The 24908-nt window shown below is 36.1% G+C and overlaps 1 protein-coding gene across 1 annotated transcript; it reads right to left on the bottom strand.

Moving 5' to 3' along the window:
• Positions 1–5125: 5125 nt before the first annotated feature.
• On the bottom strand, positions 5126–23462 carry LOC121323958 (neuronal vesicle trafficking-associated protein 2-like). Its single transcript, XM_041265305.1, has 5 exons — positions 23288–23462; positions 22169–22330; positions 20799–20918; positions 7068–7178; positions 5126–6318 (listed from the first exon to the last, which is right to left on the bottom strand). Exons 2-5 carry the CDS (start codon positions 22295–22297, stop codon positions 6127–6129), a joined length of 552 nt encoding a protein of 183 aa, XP_041121239.1. The 5' UTR covers positions 22298–22330; positions 23288–23462; the 3' UTR covers positions 5126–6126.
• Positions 23463–24908: the final 1446 nt, after the last annotated feature.

Genomic DNA, 24908 nt, shown 5'->3' with positions numbered 1-24908 from the left:
ACAGCCAATACTATCTCAATACCAAAATAATTATCAATTAAAGAAGGGAAAATTGCTTTCCTGCGAGCGTGCTCCCAGCAAACAAGACAACCCTAATTATTCATTTAAACCATCAGACTGCCATAGTTTTAAGATATAAAATCCATTTAGATTCACATTGTAGAAGTCTTTGCTCAAGATTACTACCCCTACGGTCCTCTGATGTTCTTTCAATAGTACAAAGACTCAAGGCCGAGACTGTGATTTGCAAATGTCTTGCTATGGGAGAATTGGGGTCACATCTTCGGAAAGCACTTTTATGTTCACTTATGCCTCTCTGAAGTTGCCAATTAAGTTTCATCTATACATTGTAATTTGATAAGATAAATAAAATTATTCATAGAGCAAGTAATACATTGTTTAATCTTATACAAACAGAATACTGGGGTGAGAATTGGTCTGGGCTAATGGTCACCCTCTCTGGACAGAATATTGCGGTTAGAATTGGTCTGACGCGGTATGAATTAGCCCAGGCTAATTCTCAAGGGGGTGAGAATTAGGCTTGGATGAGGATAAGCCTGTAAAACTTTGGGATTCTTCAAGCAAGTTCAAATATAGAAACAGAGAAAGAAAATATAAGATAAATAGTGCATCTATTTTGAAAAATAATAAAATTGATTAAAAAAGTAACTTAAAGAATGAATAAGACCCTCACCTTTCCTTTGTTCTTTGATCTGTCAGCACTGCTTTTTCTAAAGGCCCTGCTCAATCAGTGCCGGTTGCCCTTTTAAAAGGTGAATCACATTACCTTCTGAGGAGCTGACCTTGTTCTTTCATCATGGTGACGTCTGTAAAGCTGATGCTGTGTAGCCTGCTGCACAGAGAAAGATTTCCAATCTGGGTGTATGTATAAAAAATTTTAACCATCACCATTACTTTTAAGGATGCCTCTGTCCCCAGTGGTATTAAACATGAAACAGGTCAAAGCAGGGACACAAGCCAGGTTAAGGATGTCTGGTCCAGCGCATATGCCACCACATTTCAAGTTGCCTTGAATACGTTTTTTCTTCCCCACTACCTTAGAGCTGGGTGTTGCTACAAGTAGACCCGGTAGATTACATCATTAGGTTGCTAGGGTCAGTTTGAGTTGGAGCGTGTAGTTTCCTTTAGCTTTAGAAGATGAATAGTCCCTAATAAATGACACAGGCCAACACCTGTCATGGCTGAAGGAAGAGAATCCACTTGAGACTATTTTTTGTTGGAAGGATACTAGGTGCTCTATACATCACACAATGATTTATTCAACATTTGGTCTTGACAAAACCATTAGACTGTAGTGAAACACAGGGAATTGATGGTATGTGTGATGTAAAACAATGCTGTCAATGTCAGGACTTAAGAAGTTAGAACAAGAAGTGCTATAGTTTCCGTTTAACCTTTCACCTCCAAACGTTCCTCAAATAGAACACATTGCATGTTGACCCTTCGTGGTGTTCCAATTCCTACTTCCCGCCAAGCCTGTCTCATTTTATACAATTTTTTTTTCAGGAGCAGTGATGAGTATGTTGAATCAATACAATATAACTTGAGAGGAATTAATCCACTATGTAAATATGATATTTTATGTGAACAACAACGGATTTATTAGATTTGACAGTGTTAACCTATGCCAGCCACAGTTTAAAACATTTCCTGTATTGATGCATAACTGGGAGAGTTAGTGAGCCTGGGCAATGGTTGTTTTTGCTAATTATAACCTGTGTTCTGTATCTGTTTCATGATCCCACAAGCTGACTTGTTAGTCCTGTACCATGCATTTCTACAGAATTGATGACCTGTGAAAAAATCAACAAGATTACTTGTTTTAGTTTAGTTTAGGCTTCTAATATTATTAAGATAAAAGTCAGATCAATGACAGCAGGGCAGCCTGACTCAGTTATCTCCTCTCCAGCACCCCGTTGTTTCCCAGATTGATGATGCATTTCCAGGTTCTGAGGAGCCAGGCAAACAGATGAGGTCATTCAGGAAAGACAACATATTTAAACTAGGAATGAGACTGAGAATTAAGGAATTTCAAACACGCTTCCCTGAGCTTGAACTGAATTCTGGCTCCCAAAGAAAACTTGCTGTTTTTCTCATGGGAAACATAAAACACCTGAATGCTATTCTCTGAAAACAGTAATGAGAACCTTCATGATGAAATAAACCCACCCTCCTTAACTCATACTCATAATAAGCATTTTTATTATGTCTTGTATTTTCACATGCATTTTCCAGTGATTGCCACTGTAGAAGAAACAGTTTTGACAATGTATGTTAAGAAAAGACAGCTGAACATTTTATTAAAACAAATTTAGTACACCACATTGACAGAACTTAAAGCCAGCATGTGACCAGATTGGGCAGCAGGCTGTCTAAATGAAACCAAAATAAAATGGCTTACCATAGTTACCATAGTAACGTCATTACCCTGTCTGTCCAAATCCATTTTAGCAGTTTCATATTTACTCTTTTGGAATCGGGCAAATCGCTAACTAATTAATTCTCTCATTGTAAATATTGCATGCATTGAAATAAAAATGTGTCCCTCGACACACTAAAAAAGATTCAGTACAGAAAAGGCGATATGGAACAGCACAGCCAACCACAATGTAGGATATCTAATGAAGTAAGCACCAAAACATGAGCGTTCCCAAAGTCTGAGAGCCACTGTTACACTCAAACACGGGCATTGGAACTAGGGGTGCTGGGAGTGTGGCAGCAGCCCTTGGCTTTGCATGGCTTCCATCATATAAAGGGGTTACAGTTTTGTTCAATGGCTTACAGCACTCCCACTTTAAAAATTGTTCCAGTGCCACTGCACTCAAAACCTTTGGACAAACCCAGATTGATATTCAAATGGATGAGCAGAAGTACAGGGATACAGTACATCACAATGAGCAAGGAAGAAGTAACTTTCAGAGGCACAATTAAGGCACCAATTCCTCAAATAGAGGTAATTATGTGGCATTACTTTTGCTGCTACTTTCTATGACAGCACGTTAAGCAATCACTTGTCAATAGCCACAGTATTCTCGGATACCTCTAACAAGATTCAGAACGACTTCATCTCTTAGGTGTCTCGGGTTTTACTAGATGTTAAAAAGCAGTACAGGAAGCCAAGTGCGTAGCTGTAATGGGAAACGCAGCTCAGCTGTCTTGTGTTTTCAGGTATGTGACTGACAGTGGCCTGAATGACAGTTGTTCTGTGAAAAAAATAATAAAAATTATTTGGCGTTCAACCCACTCGCTTAATTTTGATTACACAGCCCTGTTGTACATATTGTTGAAAGGAAATGTACAGAGATACAGTACGTGTTGTGTTTATTATCTAAAGGTCTCCTTTCCTTATTCAAGCGTTTTAATATAACAAATCAATATATAGAAGCAAGCTTATTTAATGGGAACCCTGAGATTTTTTTATTTTATTTTATAAAGAAAAGCAAGTGAATGATATTTCTAAAAACCACATATATAAATGGAAGGCAATTTCAGCAAGACACCCCAGGGAAGGTGAAAAAAAAAATAGTATCAGCTTAACTTTTCCTGCCATTTAAACTTTTTTGTAGTGTGCAAGGGTCATTTTGCACGGCTGGTTTTAACTGACGAATTTGCATGGAAGAGCATGTTTATTTGTGAGAAATAAATAGCCTGTCATTAAAATTACTTCCCTCCTCTACTTGTGAACTAAATTGGATCCTCAGAATTGTAACGGTTTGATCTTGTTTATGCTATGAAAGGACATGGAATATAATTGTGACATCTTATGGAAATATATTCCATAAACTGTCATAATATATGTATCCCTTGATTGTTTGCATGCATTGTTTTATTCCCTGCTAATTGCAAATTGATGCGCATTCATTGTGTGTGATCCTGCATTTCAGTGCCTCATTTGATGAACATTATTTGGCTTCTTATGATGAGTAAATACAAATATCTTTTCACAATTCACATGCATGGACACAATTGCTGATCTTGGCGGTCTTGCATTGCAGGCTAACAGAATCTTGATTTATCGAAATTGCAAACGAGCGAGCAGTGTTCAGACCTTACAGAGCAGTGGGGTGTGGTTGTGACAGCAGAGTTATGCTAACCAATGTATCATTCTTTACTGTGTATCATTTTCTGTTCCAGTCGTCACATCCTAATGGCATTTTAAAAGCACCCCAGTGGTCTCAAAATAGATCCCGGAATCATGTGTAACCTCTTCATGCACTGGGTACACTAAAGAAACCATCCTGTGGGTGTAAGGAGGTGAACAAGCTGTATGGTCCAGAGCAATACATAAAGCAGTTACATAGGATAGAGTTTCACTGAGGGCGAGTCTGAAACATGCCTTCAAAAAGAGTTGGAACACCCTGTAGAATTAAATCAATACACTCTTAGGGTAGCTGAGCATGTTAAATGTGAAATATTGCACCCTTTCCCATACTTCTGTTATCACTGGCATGCTCACAGAGTTCTTTATTGATTTGGTATTAAATAAATAGAGCTACCTGAACAATTACAGACTTTTCACACCTTGAATGCATTTTAATTCCTTCACCTTGCCTCAAATTGAACAATGCATTGTGAGCATACTAAAGCAGCTGCTATTAATAGTACTGTAGCTAGCATGAAATACTCAATTAACCAAGCAAGATAGAGAATGGGAACTTCATAATATTCTCAACAGTAAAGGTCTAAATAAGTTCAGTAAGTGTTTCATTAAAGCTAATATGATTTTAACACTTTTTTTAGGCTATGGAGATTCTGCTATGTAACAGTGTAATTGTTCAGTAGCATTCAAACACCCAGGGCTCCTCCACACTCACGAATGGTGTTTAAACATCCAGAGCAATAGCAGCTGTTGTGAGGATTCAAAACAAATGCAGTAGTGCAACATGAAGGCCGGTTTTAGATGAAGTACCTCGTCTGGGAAATAAGGTGCTGTGAAGAATTCTAATTTAACTATAGGTAGATTTTTTCTTTCTTTCTGTCTAATTCAGCTAAGCAAAAACCTCAGTCCATCGCATTTCTGATTCTTCATTTGACTATTTTGAAGACGTTAAAGTGGTTTAAAATATTTAAGATCATCACATTAAAACAAGTTAAGGAAAACCAATGTCAGACACATCTTGCTTTATTTTAGTTTTGTCAAACTAAAGGAAGCGCACTCAAAAAAAATTCAGGCTTTGCTAGATTTTAACAAAATTACACCACAAAGATTTAAAAAGCATATATTTTTTACAATGGATGAAAAAACAAAAAAAAACAATAAATTAGCATGTAAACGTTATAGAACATCTATGGCTTCACCTTAAATATCATAGATTTTGCACTTAACAAACAGTTCGGTTGCACAATAGTCTAAATAAGAGGTGTTTCTGAAATACACAACATAAATAGTGATTTTTTTAGCAACAAATAAGCTGCTTTTAGCTGACCATGTATATTCCAATAAAAGAAAATCATACTGCATAAAAAATGAGATACTGTAACAGATCTGGGACGGATGAACCTCTGGTGTCAATGTATTTATGGTTTATCTATAAAACAAGTTATATACAACTTGGATCAAACTGGAAATCTGTAGTAGGGACAATCCAGATTCACAATATGTAAAAAACTTTTTAAATCCCCACTTCTGAAATTTCTCAAATTTGGGAGTTACTTTTTGTATGGCACTTGTTTTAGGTGTATATAACAGCTTAAGATGTTTTCCTTGCATATCTGTAAAAAAAATAACAGTAAACGATCCTGAAACCATTTTTTTTTCCTGATGACACATTTTATAAATGGATTACTAGCAGGAAAGATTTTATACACTGTGATCTGTGTTCTGTATCCAATATGCACTCTGCCTTTCTTGTACAGTAGAAACATCTAACAATGAGTAAGTTAGAACTGGCCGATTCTAAATTGTATTCAAAATGATTTCACAACATGAATTTCACCAACACTGATCATGCCTTTGTACAAATGCTTGTTCATATCAAATACAAAACAGCAATAACAAGGAACTGAAAAACAAAATGTCAGATGATTACAGGTCATCCTCTTTGCTGCTAGAGCAGTGTGAATTTAAAACGAGAAGCATGTTTTAAAAATACGTGTTTGTGTCATTCAGTGGCCCTCTGTGTTGGGTGCCTTGCCTTCGTGGTCTACTGACCCTGCAGGAAGCCAAGGAGAGACTGAGCGGGAGGTGCTCTGCTTCGCCATGCTGTAGTGGCTGATGACTGTGTAGAACCGGCTCCGTGAACTAGTGTCCTGAGCTGAATAATAAGCTTCAAGTGAGGCTGGGATACAGCGTTTGTGCTGCGGAAACAGAGAGAAAAGGAAGAGTGAAATGCAGGCTGTGTAATTTTGAATGCAGATGTGTTTTCCCAATATGTTGTACCCTACCTCCAATGCCTTCCATACTACATACACATACTGTTAAAAATAAAATAAAAAATAAAAAACACTCACAATAACAGAACATTAGACTACTTAAATAGGACCGTTTATAACTAGAACCACAGATATTTGTCTTCTTTAGTGTAGGCCATGATTTATTTTAAGGGGTGTTCTTGTAGTTTATTAACTGTTAACACACATTGTTAATTTTTAGCTAAGGGTTAGGTTTAAGGTTAGGGTTACGGTCAAGGTTAAAGTTAGGTTTAGGGTTAATAAAAACCTTAATTTGTTAAATATTACTACATTAACAATTTGAACTGATTTCAAGCATATAATCGACTGGGTATTTATCAACCACAAGGCTGTGGTGTTTGATTGATCATCCACAGGGCTGTGGTGTTTGACTGATCATCCACAAGGCTGTGGTGTTTGATTGATCATCCACAGGGCTGTGGTGTTTGACTGATCATCCATAGGACTGTGGTATTTGCAGTTTTAGCTGGTCTATTATATATTATTAACTAACAGTTAACAGAAAATAAATAATGTACATTAACATATTTACTAGCTGTTTGATAACAGTTAAAAAACAAAAAAGGCCCTTAAAATAAAGGGCAACCCATCAATATACACTACTGTAATTCTTTCAGATTTGATTGGCCACTTACCTTGTACACAAATCCATCAGGGCAGCTGTGATCATAGGTGAATGCCTTGTATACCACCAGGAACACTATACATGCAAGGAATGCAAGAGCCAGGAAAATAAGGATAGTAACCTGCAGGTGACAAAAAGGAATAAGTTAACATATCACGAATACAAGAAGGTGGGTTCATCTATCATTAAGTATATTGGGTGCAAGTGTTTGAGCCAAGCCCTGTTTGATTGTTCTTCATTACAGATGTTACAAACACTCATACTTCACGGACATGGATCTGTTTCCACAGAATGCATTCTACACCTGTCTTTGAAACTGTCAGGTAACATCTGCACTCTTGTCAATTCTTCTCACAACATGCACAAATTAGCAAGATACAGAAACATTCCTTATGTGAACAAAATTGAAGCAACCACTGTGTACCTTCGCTGTCATAATATATATATATGTTGTACCCTACCTCCAATGCTCCAGACCTAATACACATACTGTTAATATATATATATATATATATATATATATATATATATATATATATATATATATATATATATATAAGAATCATTGGGAAGTTATCACCATCAGGAAGACGAGCATGGTCAAATATACTATCATTCATGTATACAAAAGAAGCTTTAATAGTTCAGTAAGGTAACCTACTATACAAAACTTAACAACCTCCACTGCCTCCATGATGTCTCTGTCGGGAAGAAAGTGCAGCTTGCAGCAGATTAATGAGCATTTCTTCACATGATATAACTATCGACTAGATTAAAAAATACATTTTAAAAAGCTGGTACCGATTTGTAGAGGTTTGCAAGATTTTTTTTCTAAAAGTAAATAACCAGGTTGTCAGCATTTGAGTCCCAACTAAATCTAATCCGCAGATATCTTTATCAGGGCTGATGACCCATTCAGCTGTTTCAGAGAAAGTGGTACCACAAGCAAAGCGTGCAAGTTGTTGACAGGCAGATATTTTGTATAAGAGATCGAGGACACCTAAAAAAAAAAAAAATAATAATAATCCCCAGTGGTTTAGTGTATACCTGCAAAGTTTAAAGTCTATAAAACAAAAAGTCCCAAAAGATGAAAGCAATTACATGTCCCAGACTTTTGCTTAAATCAAAGGCTGCCATTACTGTCAAAGTTTGTTTTCTCCATTCAGTAAACACAAGCTTGGTGCATAAATATTAAAGCGCTCTCTAAAGGAAAAGGAGAGGGAAATCTTTTGCTGCTGATGTGTGGTTTCCAATAGAGAACACAAATCAGCACGTCAGAGCTGTTCTAATCCGTTATTTTCCTTGAATCTAGAAACAGCAGGGAAGCGCCCGAGAAAAGCATGTCATGGTACAGTATTAGCAAAAAACATTTTAGGGATAAGAAACATCCCTTTTTCATGGGAAAAACATATAAATTGGGTGAAAGCAAATTGGGACAACCAGTGGTAACAGTCTGATCAATTTTAGGTACATTTCTAGCACACTAGATCAACTACAGAGAACATGGTATCCCTGTGCAATAAATTTTGATCAAAATGACCAAGAGACCCCTTTGTCTTGCTCTTTTTACTTTTGTACTGTGTCATTGCTGTACTCACCAAAAAGTATGTGGTGTCATTGAATGCTGCAACGGAGCAGTTAGATTTAAGGTGACAACATATACATGTGTGATAATTAAAAACAGTATTGGTGTTGTAAATACCTGGCATAAATATTTACCAAATGATGTTACAAAAACTGTATGCAGCCACCAAATGTACCTTGCTTATTTCTAGTTCTCTCAATTTAGTGTATTAGAAGTTCAATGTTTTGGGGATCTGACACTTATTATTATTTGATTTAGAACAACTTTTGCAACTGTTTGTCTTGTTATTGAAAGTTGAGTTCGCCACCTGACAGCAAAAAATTAAAAGCTACTTTTGCCCTTAGTTATTGCATAATGTCTTTCCCTTTTTATATCTCAGTGAAAAGCTGTTTTAGCAACAGATGGTCTCTGCAAAATGTAGAAGATCAGCTTAAAAAATAATGATCTGTTTCAAATTCACATACCCTACTCTCACTTCTCTGGCTGTTCTGCTGGTGTTTAAACACATTTGAGGTTCTAAATTGGATTTAAAAACACTTCTCAAATTTAAAATTCCAGGCATACAATTAAGTCCTTATTAATTATATACAAAGCAATCCACTACCCCAAAAGGTAAAAATCAGCAGTATTTGTTAACACGCACCATTAAACCATCAGACTGCTTCCATCAGATTAAGAAGATAAGTAGAGCAGTATCATCTTTAATGACATTCTTTTATTCAAATTACCTTCACCTACATGCCTTAATTTGAAGCGCAATTGACCAATTAAATCTGTTGGGAAGAACTTGGTTACAAAACACAAGCTGTTTCAAAAATACCTGCTTGGTCTTGGCTTACTATTCAGAGATATTGTTTGTAAGCATGTATTAAGGGGATGCTTAGACAGGTCTTCCCATGTTGAAATACTTGTTTCAGGTCAGGATTCAAGTTCAGATTAGGGATATTATTGTTCTCATTAGAATGAGTATTCTGAATTCACACCACGCTTTTAAGAGCTCTCTGTGCATGTGGAGTGTTTTAAGTGACCCAGAGTCCCATATTTTAACATCCAGGTTTCCCCAAAGCTTTCACCATTAAATCACATTAAATATAGGTGTTGTTCATCAGAAACAATTCTTAGATGCCGAGACATTTCAATGGCAATATGGTTGTAAACCTATATTGATTGATTGATTTTTTGATTTCACAACTTATTGTGTGTGTCATTTTAATTGTATTCAATTTCGGAAAACTACTTGTGCTCTCAGAATAACGCTCCAGACCCAGTACTATGAAACATGTATTTATTTTCATACAGCTCATCGCGTGCACGCAAATGAAATCTGTGACAACCAGAATTTACGCATTATTTGAAGATGCCCTTTCTTCCTTTTCTCTCTCAGAGACCTATACTGCACACACAGAAAGAGAACAGACAACTCCACGCCACCCCTTTTCTCTTTTTATTTTCTCCATGGTGGTTTGAGTCTGTTATGTGTACAGAAGCTAGCTAGTTGTTGTTTTTCCAGTTGGGGTACTGGCAGCAAGCATCTGTCAGGGCATCTGCGTACTGTTTAGTCTGTGTGTCTCAACATCACATGAGATTAGGAGCATAATTCATATTTAATAACGCTGAATACCCAAGAGAACAGCAAATCTAATGTACTGTAGTACATTATGCCATCTTCATTGGAAATCTCTGTTGTGATTTAATTGGTCTGGACATTAATCACATTTTGTTTAAAATTGGTGAGGGGAGCAATAACAAGAAAGGGAGAATTGACAAGAGCTGATCTTGTACATATTATTTATAACTGCAGGGTTAACTGTTTTATTAGAATAATATGATAAACATCCCTTCTTTGACTTGCCAGAGTCTAATAACAAACACATATCATCAGTTTCTAATAAAATCTCTTTGCAATCTACAGCTTCTGCATTACCTAGAACTTGGCGATTGAGACATAATTATGAACATCATTTAGATCTTTTATTTAAAATCATGAACAGTAATCAAAGAAACTACAAAATTATATCACACATGTCTACAGGAAGCCATAATAGTAGTACAACATTTCAGGTTAGATTTCGAAATGTCACATTTTGCACTTTTTGTGAGTTTTTTGTTACTTATCTAGAAAACGACAAAGCGGTACATAATTCAATATGTTAACGTAACATTATTGAGCAGGTGTTACACAACTTTATAAAGCAACATTTTTTCAATTCCATAGGGTGATGCAAAACTTTTGGCCATAACTGAATGTACAATACTGTTTGATTTAGTGCTAGGTCTTGCTGAAAGTTTTTATGTACGCAAACCATACATTCTGAGTACTGCAAGTACATTCATTGACTGTAGTACATGATGTGTGATCACTAGCAATAACTACTTTAATAACTACCAATTGCTGTGTCTGCTATGAGTAACATCAGTGATTTGAATTGTCACTTCATGCTGATGATACATGCGTTTCTCCTTCCTTATATATATAAATCAAATGAATTTATTAGACTATAAACCATTTATAAATTGCACAAAGAATAGGTAACTTTATTAATGAGCACATATGCATATGAAGGGGGGGGGGGGATCCTCCATATGTTTGCTGAGGTTTTTTGACCCGAGACTTGTCTTCTTCCCAGCACCCCTTTTTGAACCACAGGTCATACGTACAGCTGATCTGTTTTTTGCTCACTGGGTTGATACTAGGAGTTCTGTTCAAAATTCAAAAACAGTATGCGTCTAAGTAAATGATTTCTAAGTGGGTGCTCCAAGGATACAAAGAGAAATACTTTAAGCAGCACCCTGTTACCATTTTCCTTTTTTTATGTAATACAGTTTAAGGCGCAAATTCCATGCATACCGTAAGATCAAATCTTAATGAGTTATGCTAATATAGTACAAATCTAGCCCAGAAATGAAAGGTAGGTTAATTAAAAAAAAGGCTTTCTCAAGCCAAATCTGTCCTTTATTCTTAATAAGTTGCCATTGTGTTTTACACCAAGGGGCATGTTGCAAAACGCTTCACATGGCAATGGAAGAATTAATTAAATTACCTATTTCACTGGTAACAGACAGCTGTTGAAATTCAAATGTGTTCTGTGATTGTTAAGCCTTAGCATTACTAGCATACAGCAAACACAATGTACTGAGATTAATTTTATTACTGGGTGATGAGAGGTAACCTAGCAAGCCACTGAAAATGAAAACGTCACATGCATGTTATGTATATTTTTAAAAAATCTAATAGATTCTACTACGAAAAGCCTGTTGCTACATGTAATATTAAACTTGAATATGTATTATGGCATCTGTATTTTCAAATTATGCTAAATCGACCTAATTAGGCCATGCTTATCTGGAAATCACAAACTAAGCATGTGCAAAATAAATTTTCACTTATAATTAAGAATCCATGAGTCTGATCTTCGTGAAACTGTGGGGACAGATTCAGGCATCTAATTACCGAGAAGATAAAAGACTTATGGTAATAAGGTCTAACATTAACAGAAAGAAAAACCTACAGAATTTGAAGAATTTTAAACACTGGCTTTTACATCACAATTTCAACTACAACTCGCTTACATTGTTTCAACTGTAAATGTCATAGGTTTGGGTTTGACAGTTACAGTTTTACCTGTCCATTTTTAAAAATGCATTGAAAGATGCAGACACTGCTTAGTGTAGTGTTGGGTACATAAAGTATGGCAATAATCTACAGTAATTTAACTTGAAATAAAAAATATAGTTTATTTTCCAAATCCTTGCTTGTGTTCCAGATTCAAATTTACAGTTTGTCACTTTCAGATATTTAAGTCTTTACACCAAAATGCAATTTGCACCATTTTTGTGAAAGTAAAATAAAATTGATAATGCTACAAAACTGTATCAACAACATTATTACCTATACTACCTATTCTTTTAAATATTGCTTGGCTCAATAACATTCCGTGATTTGTTATTACAGCACAAAGGTTCAGTCAGGAAAACTCATGCGATAGAGAGTACAATATTTATTACAGCTTATACAAGACAATACTACATTATACATATTTTCATTAGAACTTTGGCCATTGGCCTCACCTTTCGAGGTAACCCCTGCCCATAATTTAGTTTGCTGATAATGGAGAAGCTGACTGTAGGGAAGCCATGAACAGAGGCCAGGATAGCTGCCCTCCCCCGTTAGACAAAGCTGTAAAACAGGAGGAGGCTGGGGAAGAGAAAGCAAACTCTGACACACAACAGGGACAAGAGGTAAGATGTAAGCTCTTTGTAGCTGATCATTGGATGTGTTGTTAATGACGAATGACGAATGAGATACTAGATATTTGACCGATGAAGGTCTGGTAATGGAAGTGCCTAATATGTTTGTTTTTATTTTAATCCACTTTAATAGTGTTTTCCCTGCTTGAACCTCCGCTTTGCAGAATTTTCGAAAAATTATTATTTTTTTAGATGTTTAAAAATAATTTATAAAGTGGAAAGTGCTTGACTGAACAGATGGTTTTATAATGTTTTTTTTTTTCTTTCATTTCGCCCTTGCTTTTTTCCGAGATACACAACAATAAACATTCTTCCATACCTTGCACAGCAAAAAGAAAAAACACAGCTTTGTTGCTTTTAAATGAACAAAAAAAAAACGACAGCAATATATTTTCAGATATTGCAGTTTACCCTTTTAGCACAGCAGCTGAAATACTTTGCATTCTTTACTAAAAGCCTATTCCTCTTGTGTGCTGGAGACCTTTCACACAAAGGGGATCCTTTTTGTTCCTTTTTTCTTAAAGCAGTCATCTTAATGATTTGGAGAAGAAGAAGAAACAATTAATGCTTTTACAGCTCCCTGAGGAAAGCAGTGGTTTACAGTTGTTCCAGCAGGCCAACAATGAGGAGAGTGTAGGCTAGACACTGGGGCCTGAATTAAACCAATATTATGACGTCACTATAGCCACAAACATTGATTTGATTCAGGTCTGGGTACACTGTTACCCCTTTTCCACCTGCACACCCGAGCCGAGCCGAGCCGAGCCGAGCCGGTGCCGAGTCAAACCAGCCTGGTTCGGTCAGCTTGAGTTGCTTTTACACTAGAGAAAGGCAAGCCGAGCTGAGAGAAGTCATGCATAAGCAATGTGCAGAGAGTCGATTAAATTAAATGTAACAGACTGCAAAAATAGAAATAAGCATTAATTTAATAAAAAAAAAAAAAAAAAGTTATCATAGATTTATCAATTTTTTTATTGAGGAAAAGTACTGAAAATGTGTGTGTGTGTGTGTGTGTGTGTGTGTGTGTGTGTGTGGGGGGGGTGTGTGTGTGTGGGTGTGTGTGTGTGTGTGTGTGTGGGGGGGGGGGGGGGGGGGGGGGGGGTACCTAATAACTAAAAAACAAAGACGGGGGACTGTATTACACGTGTACATAATTTAATATAATCCTTATAAAATGAAACATGTGGTTTAATAGTTCTATTTTTATTTACTTTTTATGCATCGATCAATTGTGCTAGCACTAATATCTATACAGTGCTCCCTCGCTAGAAGGCTCTCGGTTATAACGCACCTCGGATATAACGCTCCTACAGCATGTCCCCCAATTCCTTATACTAGTGATTCATGCAATATGTCTACAGTAAATACAGTACCAGTTTTATTCAAACAATAAACAACTTATCAGTCTGACTTCTGTTTCTGTCTCTCCCTTTTGATACAGTATCTGAACTGAATAAAAGCTGCATTACTTTATAGCACAGACATCTTATGGAGCAATCATTTTATAACTAAATGCAGTGCCTCTCAAAAGTATTCACGCCCCCTTGGACTTTTCCACATTTTATTGTGTTACAACATGGAATCGCAATGGTTTTAATTAGGAGTTTTTGCCACTGATAAACACAAAAAAAGTCCATACTGTCAAAGTGAAAAATAAAATCTACAAATTGTTCTAAATTAATGACCATACTTCACGACAGGGATAGTGTTCTCAGGATGATGTGCGGTGTTAGGCTTGCTCCAAACATAGCGCTTAGCGTTGAGGCCAAAAAGCTCTATTTTGGTCTCATCAGACCATAGAATCTTCTTCCACTTGGTCTCAGTCTCCCACATGCCTTCTGGCAAACATTAGCCAAGATTTGATGTTTTTTTCAACAATGGCTTTCTTTTTGCCACTCTCCCATAAAGGCCAGTTTTGTGTCTCGCAGCTCAGCCGTGGAAGACTGTAACTCCTTTAGAGTTGGTGGCCGCCGTGACTAGTGCCCTTATCAACGGATACTCAGTTTTTGAGGACGGCCAGTTCTAGACAGATTCACAGTTGTACCTTATTCTCTCCATTTCTTAATAGTGGACTTTACTGTGCTCTGGGGGATATCTAATGCCTTGGAAATGTCTTTATACCCTACCCCTGCTTTTTGAAGAACCTTATTCTGAATTTGCTTTGAATGTTCCTTTCTCATCATAATGCAGTTTTTGTTAGGAAATGTACTAACCAACTGTGACAGAGAGACAGGTCTATTTAACCTGAAATCATGTGAAACACCTTAACTGTATACAGGTGGACTCCATTCAAATAATTATGTTCCTTCTAAAGACAGTTGGTTGCACCATAACTTATTTAGGTGTGTCATAGCAAAGGGGGTGAATACTTACGCAATCAATTATTTTCTGTTTTCTATTTGTAATTAATTTAGAACAATTTGTCGATTTTATTTTTCACTTTGACATTATGGCCTTTTTTTTTCAGTGGCAAAAACTCCTCATTAAATCCATTTTGATTCCATGTTGTAACACAATAAAATGTGGAAAAATCCAAGGGGGGTGAATACTTTTGAGAGCCACTGCAAATACTAGGTCTATTACATGGTTATCTTTTCTAATATTAACTTCTAATATTAACGCTTCAATCCGCTCTGGCAGCCGAACCTGAGATGAGTCCATTCAGATATGTTACAAGGCTGGAGTTTCACAGTATGGGTCGGCTCTGGTATCTTGCTATTGGAAAACCACTCGATCCGTGAGGGCCTGGAAACTGAGAGGAAACAGGATCCTGCTGGCAACCTGAAGTTGCATTTTCAGTATATAAAATGTACATGTAGGTCAACCAGGTGTTCCCAATTTTATCAACCTAAAGCTCTCTATCTAACCATTCAACCATTAACTTTCATTTTCAGGAACTATTCTCTGTCCGGAAATCATTGTGGACCCACAAATACACGTCAACGTCAGCTAAAGATAGCAGCTAGTTGCCTTTTTATATCCTTAAATACCCGTCTATCCATTCAACCGTGACGGTGGTTTCGAGAGAGATTTAGCCGCCCCTTTACCATTTTTTTCATACTCCCGCACCAAGATACAAACTGATGTAGCTCCTTTTATAACATGATTTGTGGGTGTACCATTTTCTTCAGACTCTTTGAGGAGTTAGGCCCTGGGGATATTTGACAACTGACTGTGTTCTGTGGTGTATAATATGTATATATATATATAGCTCTGGAAAACATTAAGAGACCACTGCAAAATTATCAGTTTCTCTGGTTTTACTATTTATAGGTATGTGTTTGGGTAAAATGAACATTTTTGTTTTATTCTATAAACTACCGACAACATTTCTCCCAAATTCCAAATAAAAATGTTGTCATTTAGAGCATTTATTTGCAGAAAAGGACAACTGGTCAAAATAACAAAAAAGATGCTGTGTTGTCAGATCTCGAATAATGCAAAGAAAATAAGTTCAGATTCATTTTTAAACAACACAATACTAATGTTTTAACTTAGGAAGAGTTCAGAAATTTATATTTGGTGGAATAACCCTGATTTTCAAGCACAGCTTTCATGTGTCAAGGTTGCAAGGTTGTCCTGGAAGAAAACTTGCTTCCTTCTGCTCTGACAATGCTCCCCAACTCTGAGTATTGGTTTTTCCAGCAAGACAATGCTCCATGCCACACAGCCAGGTCAATCAAGGTGTGGATGGAGCCTGGATGGACCCTGTCATGGCCAGCCCAATCTCCAGACCGGAACCCCATTGAAAACCTCTGGAATGTGATCAAGAGGAAGATGGATGGTCACAAGCCATCAAACAAAGCCAAGCTGCTTGAATTTTTGCACCAGGAGTGGCTTAAAGTCACCCAACATCAGTGTGAAAGACTGGTGGAGAGCATGCCAAGACGCATGAAAGCTGTGATTGAAAATCAGGGTTATTCCACCAAATATTGATTTCTGAACTCTTCCTAAGTTAAAACATTAGTATTGTGTTGTTTAAAAATGAATATGAATTTATTTTATTCAAGGTCTGACAACACTGCATCTTTTTTGTTATTTTGACCAGTTGTCATTTTCTGCAAATAAATGTTCTAAATGACAATATTTTTATTTGGAATTTGGGAGAAATGTTATCAGTAGTTTATAGAATAAAACAAAAATGTTAATTTTACCCAAACACATACCTATAAATAGTAAAACCAGAGAAACTGATAATTTTGCAGAGGTCTCAATTTTTTCCAGAGATGTGTGTATATATATATATATAATATATATATATATATATATATATCAAATATATATATATATATATATATATATATATATATATATATATATCGATCTAGCCATATATGCTAAGCTCCATTACCCAGAACCATTGATTAGCATTTTTAGTGGGTGGCTTAGAGGTGGGTTGTACCAAATGCAAAGCAATAAAGATGAATCATTCAGAACCACGACTCTCATGAAGAAAACACCCAGACTTATCACAGCTGACACAGGATTTATACGTATTAAAGGAGCTGAGGCATAGTGGCATTGCAGTCAAGGCTGACCAGCAATAGACTCTTACGGCACACAGGCAGGGAGCACAACCTGCTGTTCACTCTCTTCTGCCTAAACTAATCTCTCCTTAAACAAAGGAGTTGGCTTTTCTTTTAAAGCATGTGGCTGGGCTTCACTGACTCTCAATTAATCAGTTACGCTGCAGCCACACTCAAAATACATAAATTTATCCACACAAGCCAAACAAACACATTATCTACACGTACTATGCTTTTCATTAAGTTATTGTTTAGTATAATCTATATTTTACTCAACTGAAGAGTTACTTTATAAATATCGCAATCATTTTCTACTAGAAAATAAAAACATAAGGTTATTTTGGTCTTTTTATAAATTCCCTTGTCATTCACCCAAAATGTAGACCAGTGGTACTCAACTCTGGCCGTCGAGAGTGATTCCAATCCTGGTCTTTATTCCAGCCAGGTCCTAATTTTAGTTAATTGCCTCTTAGCAGCTTCAGTTAACTACATTAGAACCTGCTTGGAGTAAAAAACTGGACTGGATTAGATCTTGAGGACCACTGTTAAGTACCACTGATGTAGAAAGTAATAGCAACACAGACATTACTATACAATTAATTAATTAAGCTCTAAGGAACCTTTTTGGACTATAAATCTCATTTTCATGTCACTGCAGCTTTTTTTTAAATCAATAATTAATTATAATACGGTAGCTTAAATATTACAAATTATGAAGAGTAAAACTTGAAAATTATCCTTGCCACGCTTTTGAAAATCATTAACACCTAGCATGCAAGGATGCTACATTATTTGAGAAGAGCAGAAATATTAATTTAAAGCTTAGTTTGCTGTTATTTCCACTATTCCACTAAATGGTATCTCCTAATAGCATCAGCTTTTGCTTGTAAAAACTGAAATGTTAAGAATTGGGATTTAAACATGAAATCAGCTATCCATTCACGCTATAAACATCCTATAAATATGATTTGTGTGTGCACAGACATTTAAGATTCCATCGTATCTCTTCCTATAAGAAATTGTCTGCAAGCTCAATCTCCAAATATAACTATTGCCAAAAATCAGCATGTGCTTTCCATTAAAAGTCTGCAAACACAAATCTATGGCACACACTGCTTAGCAAATAGCCCTTTTGACTTTTAGCATTTTGATCTGAAAATCCAGTCTCACATCCTTGCTGCTTTTCAGTTTGATCTGACAGTTGAAAAGGTTGCAGCGCAGATGAGGTGAGCCGAGTTCTATTAAATATACAAAAACAAAAGAAGATTAAAAAATATATATATATCCCAAATAAAGACGTAAACACAGAGGGATGCGCTACCCTTCCCTGGCAAACTGATGGAGCTTTCCACAGAGATCTGGCTCAGTTGCATGGTTCATGTTCAAACCCCCCCCCCACCCCCCCCACACTCCTGCAGCTCCCAGCACCTTCCACTGTTTCTGTGCCTTCCAGTTAGCTCGAAATAGTTACTGACAACAAGGAATATTTTCTTCCACTGAGAAATAATGTATAATCCTGATGTATAATCCCATCACATTATCTGAATATAGGATTGAGTTCTATATTCAACAAATCCGTTTTCATTGAACTAATGTTTGAATAATGGAAGTTAATGAGGCAGAAACATCTACATTTTACTATTATTTTATGAGTGCATTATAGTCTATGTGAGCTGGCTGTCAGGTTTAACAGTAGTATGCCACAATAGCAAAAATATCAGGAGCCAACATACCAGTACAAAAATGCAAACATTCCTTTGGGAAACTACAACATCAACGGCATGTATTTTTCCATAATGCTTTATGATGACCCCCACCTACAGCATACCGCTCTTCACAATTATGTGTTAAAAAGCCGTGCTTTATAATCTCAGTATTTAATTCTTGATGAGTGTGTTTTGCCCTCGAGACAGCAGCCGGCTATTGGCCTAATTTCTTGTCATATTAATAATAGACCTGAATGCCATTTATCTTCAGGCTCCAATCTGCATGGTTAATAAAACTTTATTAAAAGAACCCTCCCAGCTGCACTAATATTGAATCCTTCTTTTTTATTTAGTATGCTAGTTAGCACACCTTTGAAAATAAGAGCATGTGATCTGGTTTTGAAAGCAGAGGATTTTGGATCTGGAAAAGCTTATTCCTATAGACAGGCATGCACAAGGGGACCACAATATTTCCCCACTGTGTTGAAGTGCTGGGTTTCAACATCAATTCATCAATATGGGAGTTTATTTAGCTAACACAGTAAAATTGTGCATTATAAAGCACTCCACCATGACAATAATTCTTTGTTCAATCCTCAGGTTCAAGCACAGTCTCCTCTGGAAACCTTTTGGAGCCTATGGGCTAATTGATGACTGAACAATGGGAGCGGGAAGAAGGACAGCAAGCATGAACTGACAGCAGAGAAGATTCTGAGAGGTAAAAAATAACAACAATGTACCTTTCCCTTTCCTAACATGGCACCCTGGCCAAAAACCTCTTCCAGAAGGTTTTAGAAAAACATTATATAAAATTACGTTTAAAAAAACGCAAAGAGCAACTGCACTTACAAAGCCCTCGAAAGATTTTGTTGTTGTTTACCCTGAAGGTACACCTCCTACAAAGCATCCTTAAAGCTAAGCCCATGATAACAAACAGTAAACATCTGAACTAGAAGTCATTTTCAGTGTCTTCAATAAACTGCAGTATACCATTGAAAAGCAAAGCTCATTGAAGTAAAGCAGCATTAGACACAGACATCCAGGGTAAAACACACCAAAAACCCAGGTTGACTATAGAATAGCATGGGTTGTATACAAGCATGGAAACAGCATGGTAAACTGTAAAACCACTTTGCCAAATACAGCAGGTCATGAAAAGCATTCAATCCAGCATTTGATTCACTTGGATTGCGAGTAGTACAAACGCAGATGCTTCTTTCTCAGATAACACTGCATGATTTCACCGTGCAAAATCTTCTGCAGTGTGCTTTTATGTCTTGAAGGAAGAGGACAGTGTTTCTTCATTTCCATTTTCTATATCATTTTCTTTTTCCTTCCAATAGTTTTAGATTTGATGTAATCCTAGTTTTAAAGCCATGGGTGAGTTTAGCTTTATATTTCTTTGTAATTGACTTACAGGCTTAATTACCAGATATAAAAAGCTCACACAAAGATCACAATTCTATTCTATTCCTTCTTACATTCAGATTACAAAGAAAGATTTGCCAGAAGTAATTTCCAAGTTCTTAGTCTTGTGTTTATACAGAATTGTTTAACTGGCATTGCAAAAAGTATTTTATACTTTCACGAAATTATTTTCATACATATTATAAAACACTAACACTGTAGAGTTAAATGGAATACTTGCTGAATTTATGGTAATAAAAATGCCTTACCTTCAGTCTTTCTGAAACTCCATCATTGAAGCTAATAGTAAATTCCTCAATTTTTGGCACTTTCAGCTTTCCTTTGTTTTTCTGATCAGACTGATATTCAGTTTTTGTTTTAACAACAACCTAAAAAAATAAAATGTCACATTGAAACACACCAGCATGAATTTTCTAAACAGCAAAGTATGTTACACTACATTACACAATACAAATAAGCCAAAATAAATCTGAATAAAACACACCTCACTGTACAAATCTACAAAGCAGGTGACAGGGGTTAATAGTAATTGAAATGAAAGCCGACGAGGTGATCCTCTCTGTTGTATGACTATACTATAACAAATTCAACACCGTAGTAAATCAGTTTCTTCCCTGTTCTATGACTCACAGATACTTTAGTATTTCAACATATATATAAACCAAAAAATTGGTTTGTGAAAAACCAAGATACCAAACCTTTGGGTGGCGATTATTTAAACTGACCGCATTTTAGATCATTAACAGACCCAGCAGTGGACTGAACCACTGGTAAGATGATAAGATAATAATTTATAGCTAGAATTCTCACTGCACATCAACAATGAAATACCTACAAAAAATCTGCTTCAGTAGGCTTGGTATACCAAATAATACTACAGATCAGGGAGCTGAAATACAATAAAGCCCCTCATGAGTTATCTTGAATTCTCTTTTAATCAGATTTAGTGCTGCAAGCTCTATACAGAAGAGAGGTTATTAGAAATACAAATAAAAAATGGGCAGGGGTAATTTGGTTATATCCTTAAGAAGTGATAGGGTATTGGTATGGGCTTCTGGTTCATGCCCCTAACAACTGAATATAAAATGAATATACTGTACACCTTATCCAAAAGGTATACTTGCACCTGGATCTGTCCAATTCATTCATTAAAACAGTACTCTGTTGTTCTGGTGAGGGAGGTGGTGGTGGGAGTTAGCCTTGTAATCCTGCAACCTCCAGCTACATCCAGTTGCCGGTTATGCCAATCAAGTGAAAAACTGCAATGATACTGACTGCTCTCCACTAGGGATCTGAGACCCTCCTGTTTTTTTTTTTTTTTTTTTTTTTTTCCAGTGCATTTACTTTCTGTGGTGTTCTGATTTATCATGCCACAGACAAAAAGCAATAATGCTGTAAACAGTAATACAGCACACGTTGTGGTAGTTGTGAATACAGTGTGTATTTTCCCCCTTGCCCAATTCGTAAGTATTATCTGTACAGTCGTGTTTAATACATTGAATTATTGATTAGTGAAGGGAGTGCAAACATTTTGAGGATGTGCTCTGTATTAACACATTTGCATATGCCTATTCTATTATCCAGTAAATGACAAAGGAAGCCCCACGGCCTGGTTTACCTTGTCTGGAGCGGGATACTGCAGATGGTTTACGTCCAAGGGTGCAATCAGGGGAGCACTTTGAAACCCATCCTCCACACTACGCGGTTGGGTGCTTTTGTCTTGTAAATTACTCCCCAGTTTCACCATCTTCAGCAAATCCCAAATGTTTCGATCTTCAACCTTGATGAGAAGAATTTTTTTTTTTTTTTTTTTTAATGATCACTAACGAAACAGATGGTAGAGATGGTAAATTGTGCAATCAGATTCTGCGCGTAGTCCGTTTGCTTTAATTTACATTGATTACTTTTGCAGCTGTTTTATTTGTAGGATTTGCACCAACAAACCATGCATATTAATGATGTTCTTCTGTCGGCCCAGAAATATATAAGCACAATGGCAGTTGTAACTATAATTAATCTTATAGTACATATAAATTAAAAAAAGAAAAAAAAAACTTTGCACAGCGAATCATAAAATGTATAGATGTCAAACGTATCAGCCACACACACACACACACACACACACACACAATACACACACACATATATATATATATATATATATATATATATAAAGAAATATAGAAAAAAAAAGTTCTGGTTATATAGCACTTTATCAAAGCCCAGGCAATGAACAGGATATTACGCTACTAACAAAATTTACATCATGTCACGTTCATAAATCTGCAGAAAGTTCTTTTAATTGTTTATTTTAAATCTAAACGTAAAAACAGAATAATACATAATAGACATCAATATAGAAACTGCAAAAATTAAAAAAACATATATGTAATAAATTGCTAATATTACTTAGTTGTTTTAAGTATTATATTGTAATACATTAAAACACAAATCCACAAGTGAACGCAGTTAAGACTAACGCAATATATATATATATATATATATATATATATATATATATATATATATATATATATATATATAATTTATAAAATATATTTAAAAATGTAATAAGCGAATACATTTACAGACTCTTTTTTTGTGGTATATTACAAACAGTTAACTTGTAGCAACATCCAAGAGCATCGTTTTGTTTTTCTCAAGAACTCTACGTACTACGCCCAAAATAAAACAATGGGGGGAAAAAAACGGTACATGTAAGGGAAGATATACTCACTGAAAATGTAAATCTTTGCAGTATCCTCTAAGCTTTTTTTAAACAGAACCAAGGGAATGAACAACGAGCCTGCAGTCTGAAAAACAGTAGTGCTAACCCTAAAAGAAGGGAACTATCAGTTGATGAAAGGAAGGCAGAGAGAATGGTAGTGAAGGCAGTTCACGTATTCCCTCCAGGCAAACCTAACGCTCTACCAGTTTTTTTTTTTTTTTTTTTTTTTTTTTTGCTTTTGCTTTTGCATCCAGCGCCACCGGGGGGTTTATAATCTGTCTTGCTCCCAGTGAAATTGAAAGTTTATTGCAATTTTATCGGGCATGTTGTGAACGCCGCCTAGTGGTTTATTAATATATACATCATTTTACAACTGGTTGAATCACATGCAAAGAAAGTATTAGGCATCCATCCTAGTGTAGACCACAAACACTATTTATACAGATTAAATGATTAACAATCTAAATTTTGATAGTTACACTAACTTCTGATTATTATATCTCCCTAATATTTACTTCAATGAGCCCCTTCACTAAACCCTTCTGTCTGACCAATTATAAAAAGGCCTTTGCAGCTACAGCTCCCATCCAAGATGCAGTTGATCCTCCATCACTCATACCTTGTTGATGTCTGACCAATGGACTTAAGGCGGTTTCATTGGATCCAGGTTCAAAATGTCTAATCATTCTGGTTAAAAGGCTTGATACCAGGTTTCCAGTTCAAATCCTGGCTCAGCCATTGGCTCACTGTGTGTGACCCTAAGCAAGTCACTTAACCTCCTTGTGCTGTCCTGATGTAAAACTGAGGTCCTACTGTAAAGTGATTGCAGCAGCAGTGTATTTTTTATGCATAGTTCAACCCCTAGTCTCTGTAAGTCGCTTTAGATAAAAGTGTCTGCAAAATGACTAACTAATAAATAATAATGATAGACTATTACATATGAAAGCTGTTTTTTTTCAGTTATTTAAGGAGTTTGAGACATTTTGAACTGGAACTCAATTAAAAACGCTACGCAGGGGCTGGATTCCTGAAAAGCTAGCAATGACTGATATTCAAGAATGACAGGTCACTCAAAATAGTAAATTACATCTGTAATACAATAATACATAGGAATTTAATTATAATCTGCACTAGACTCTTTTAACAGCCTGATCTTCCCAGCAATGCAGGTTTCTGAGAGTGTTAGCTACATTATTATACAGAAGACCAGATGGCAAGACAGCACACAAACCTGACCTCAACACCTCCTGCCATTTAGTCCTGGGCTTCTCTCTTGAGAAGTCTTGACAGCTGTAATGAAAGGAATTGTGGTCACTGAGGCTAAAATGAGCCCACAAATCACACTTGCTTGTGACATAATCCATATTCAAACCACAGAATCCAGAGGTGAAAGCCACAAAAGGCTAGTGAATTATTCCAATCCACAGTGTTCCCCCTTTCGCATTTTCAGTGCCAATAACGAGAGTCTTGTCTTTTCATAGTAAATCACTCTGAATGCACAGCTATTCCAACAGTCAACATATTTATTTGTACAGTTGACATACAACAGCATACTGGACTGAATTAACTATTATAAAGGGATCTCTAAAATACAATTGAATTAACATACAAACAATAAACAACATTTAAA

This window comes from Polyodon spathula, chromosome 12 (genome assembly GCF_017654505.1).
Source record: "Polyodon spathula isolate WHYD16114869_AA chromosome 12, ASM1765450v1, whole genome shotgun sequence".
Lineage (NCBI taxonomy): Eukaryota > Metazoa > Chordata > Actinopteri > Acipenseriformes > Polyodontidae > Polyodon > Polyodon spathula.
The sequence above is the reverse complement of the archived record's forward strand: the minus strand, read 5'-3'. Positions and strand labels throughout refer to the sequence as shown.

What these genes read in the sequence shown, in the direction of transcription:
- LOC121323958 (XM_041265305.1), bottom strand. Translation starts at nt 22,297, where the DNA reads ATGGTGAAACTGGGGAGTAATTTACAAGACAAAAGCACCCAACCGCGT. An exon ending in AGTATCCCGCTCCAGACAAG is followed by an intron (nt 20,919 to 22,168) that starts GTAAACCAGGCC and finishes TTATTTTTTTAG; the next exon opens with GTTGTTGTTAAAACAAAAAC. An exon ending in CTGATGGATTTGTGTACAAG is followed by an intron (nt 6,319 to 7,067) that starts GTAAGTGGCCAA and finishes CTGTTTCCGCAG; the next exon opens with CACAAACGCTGTATCCCAGC.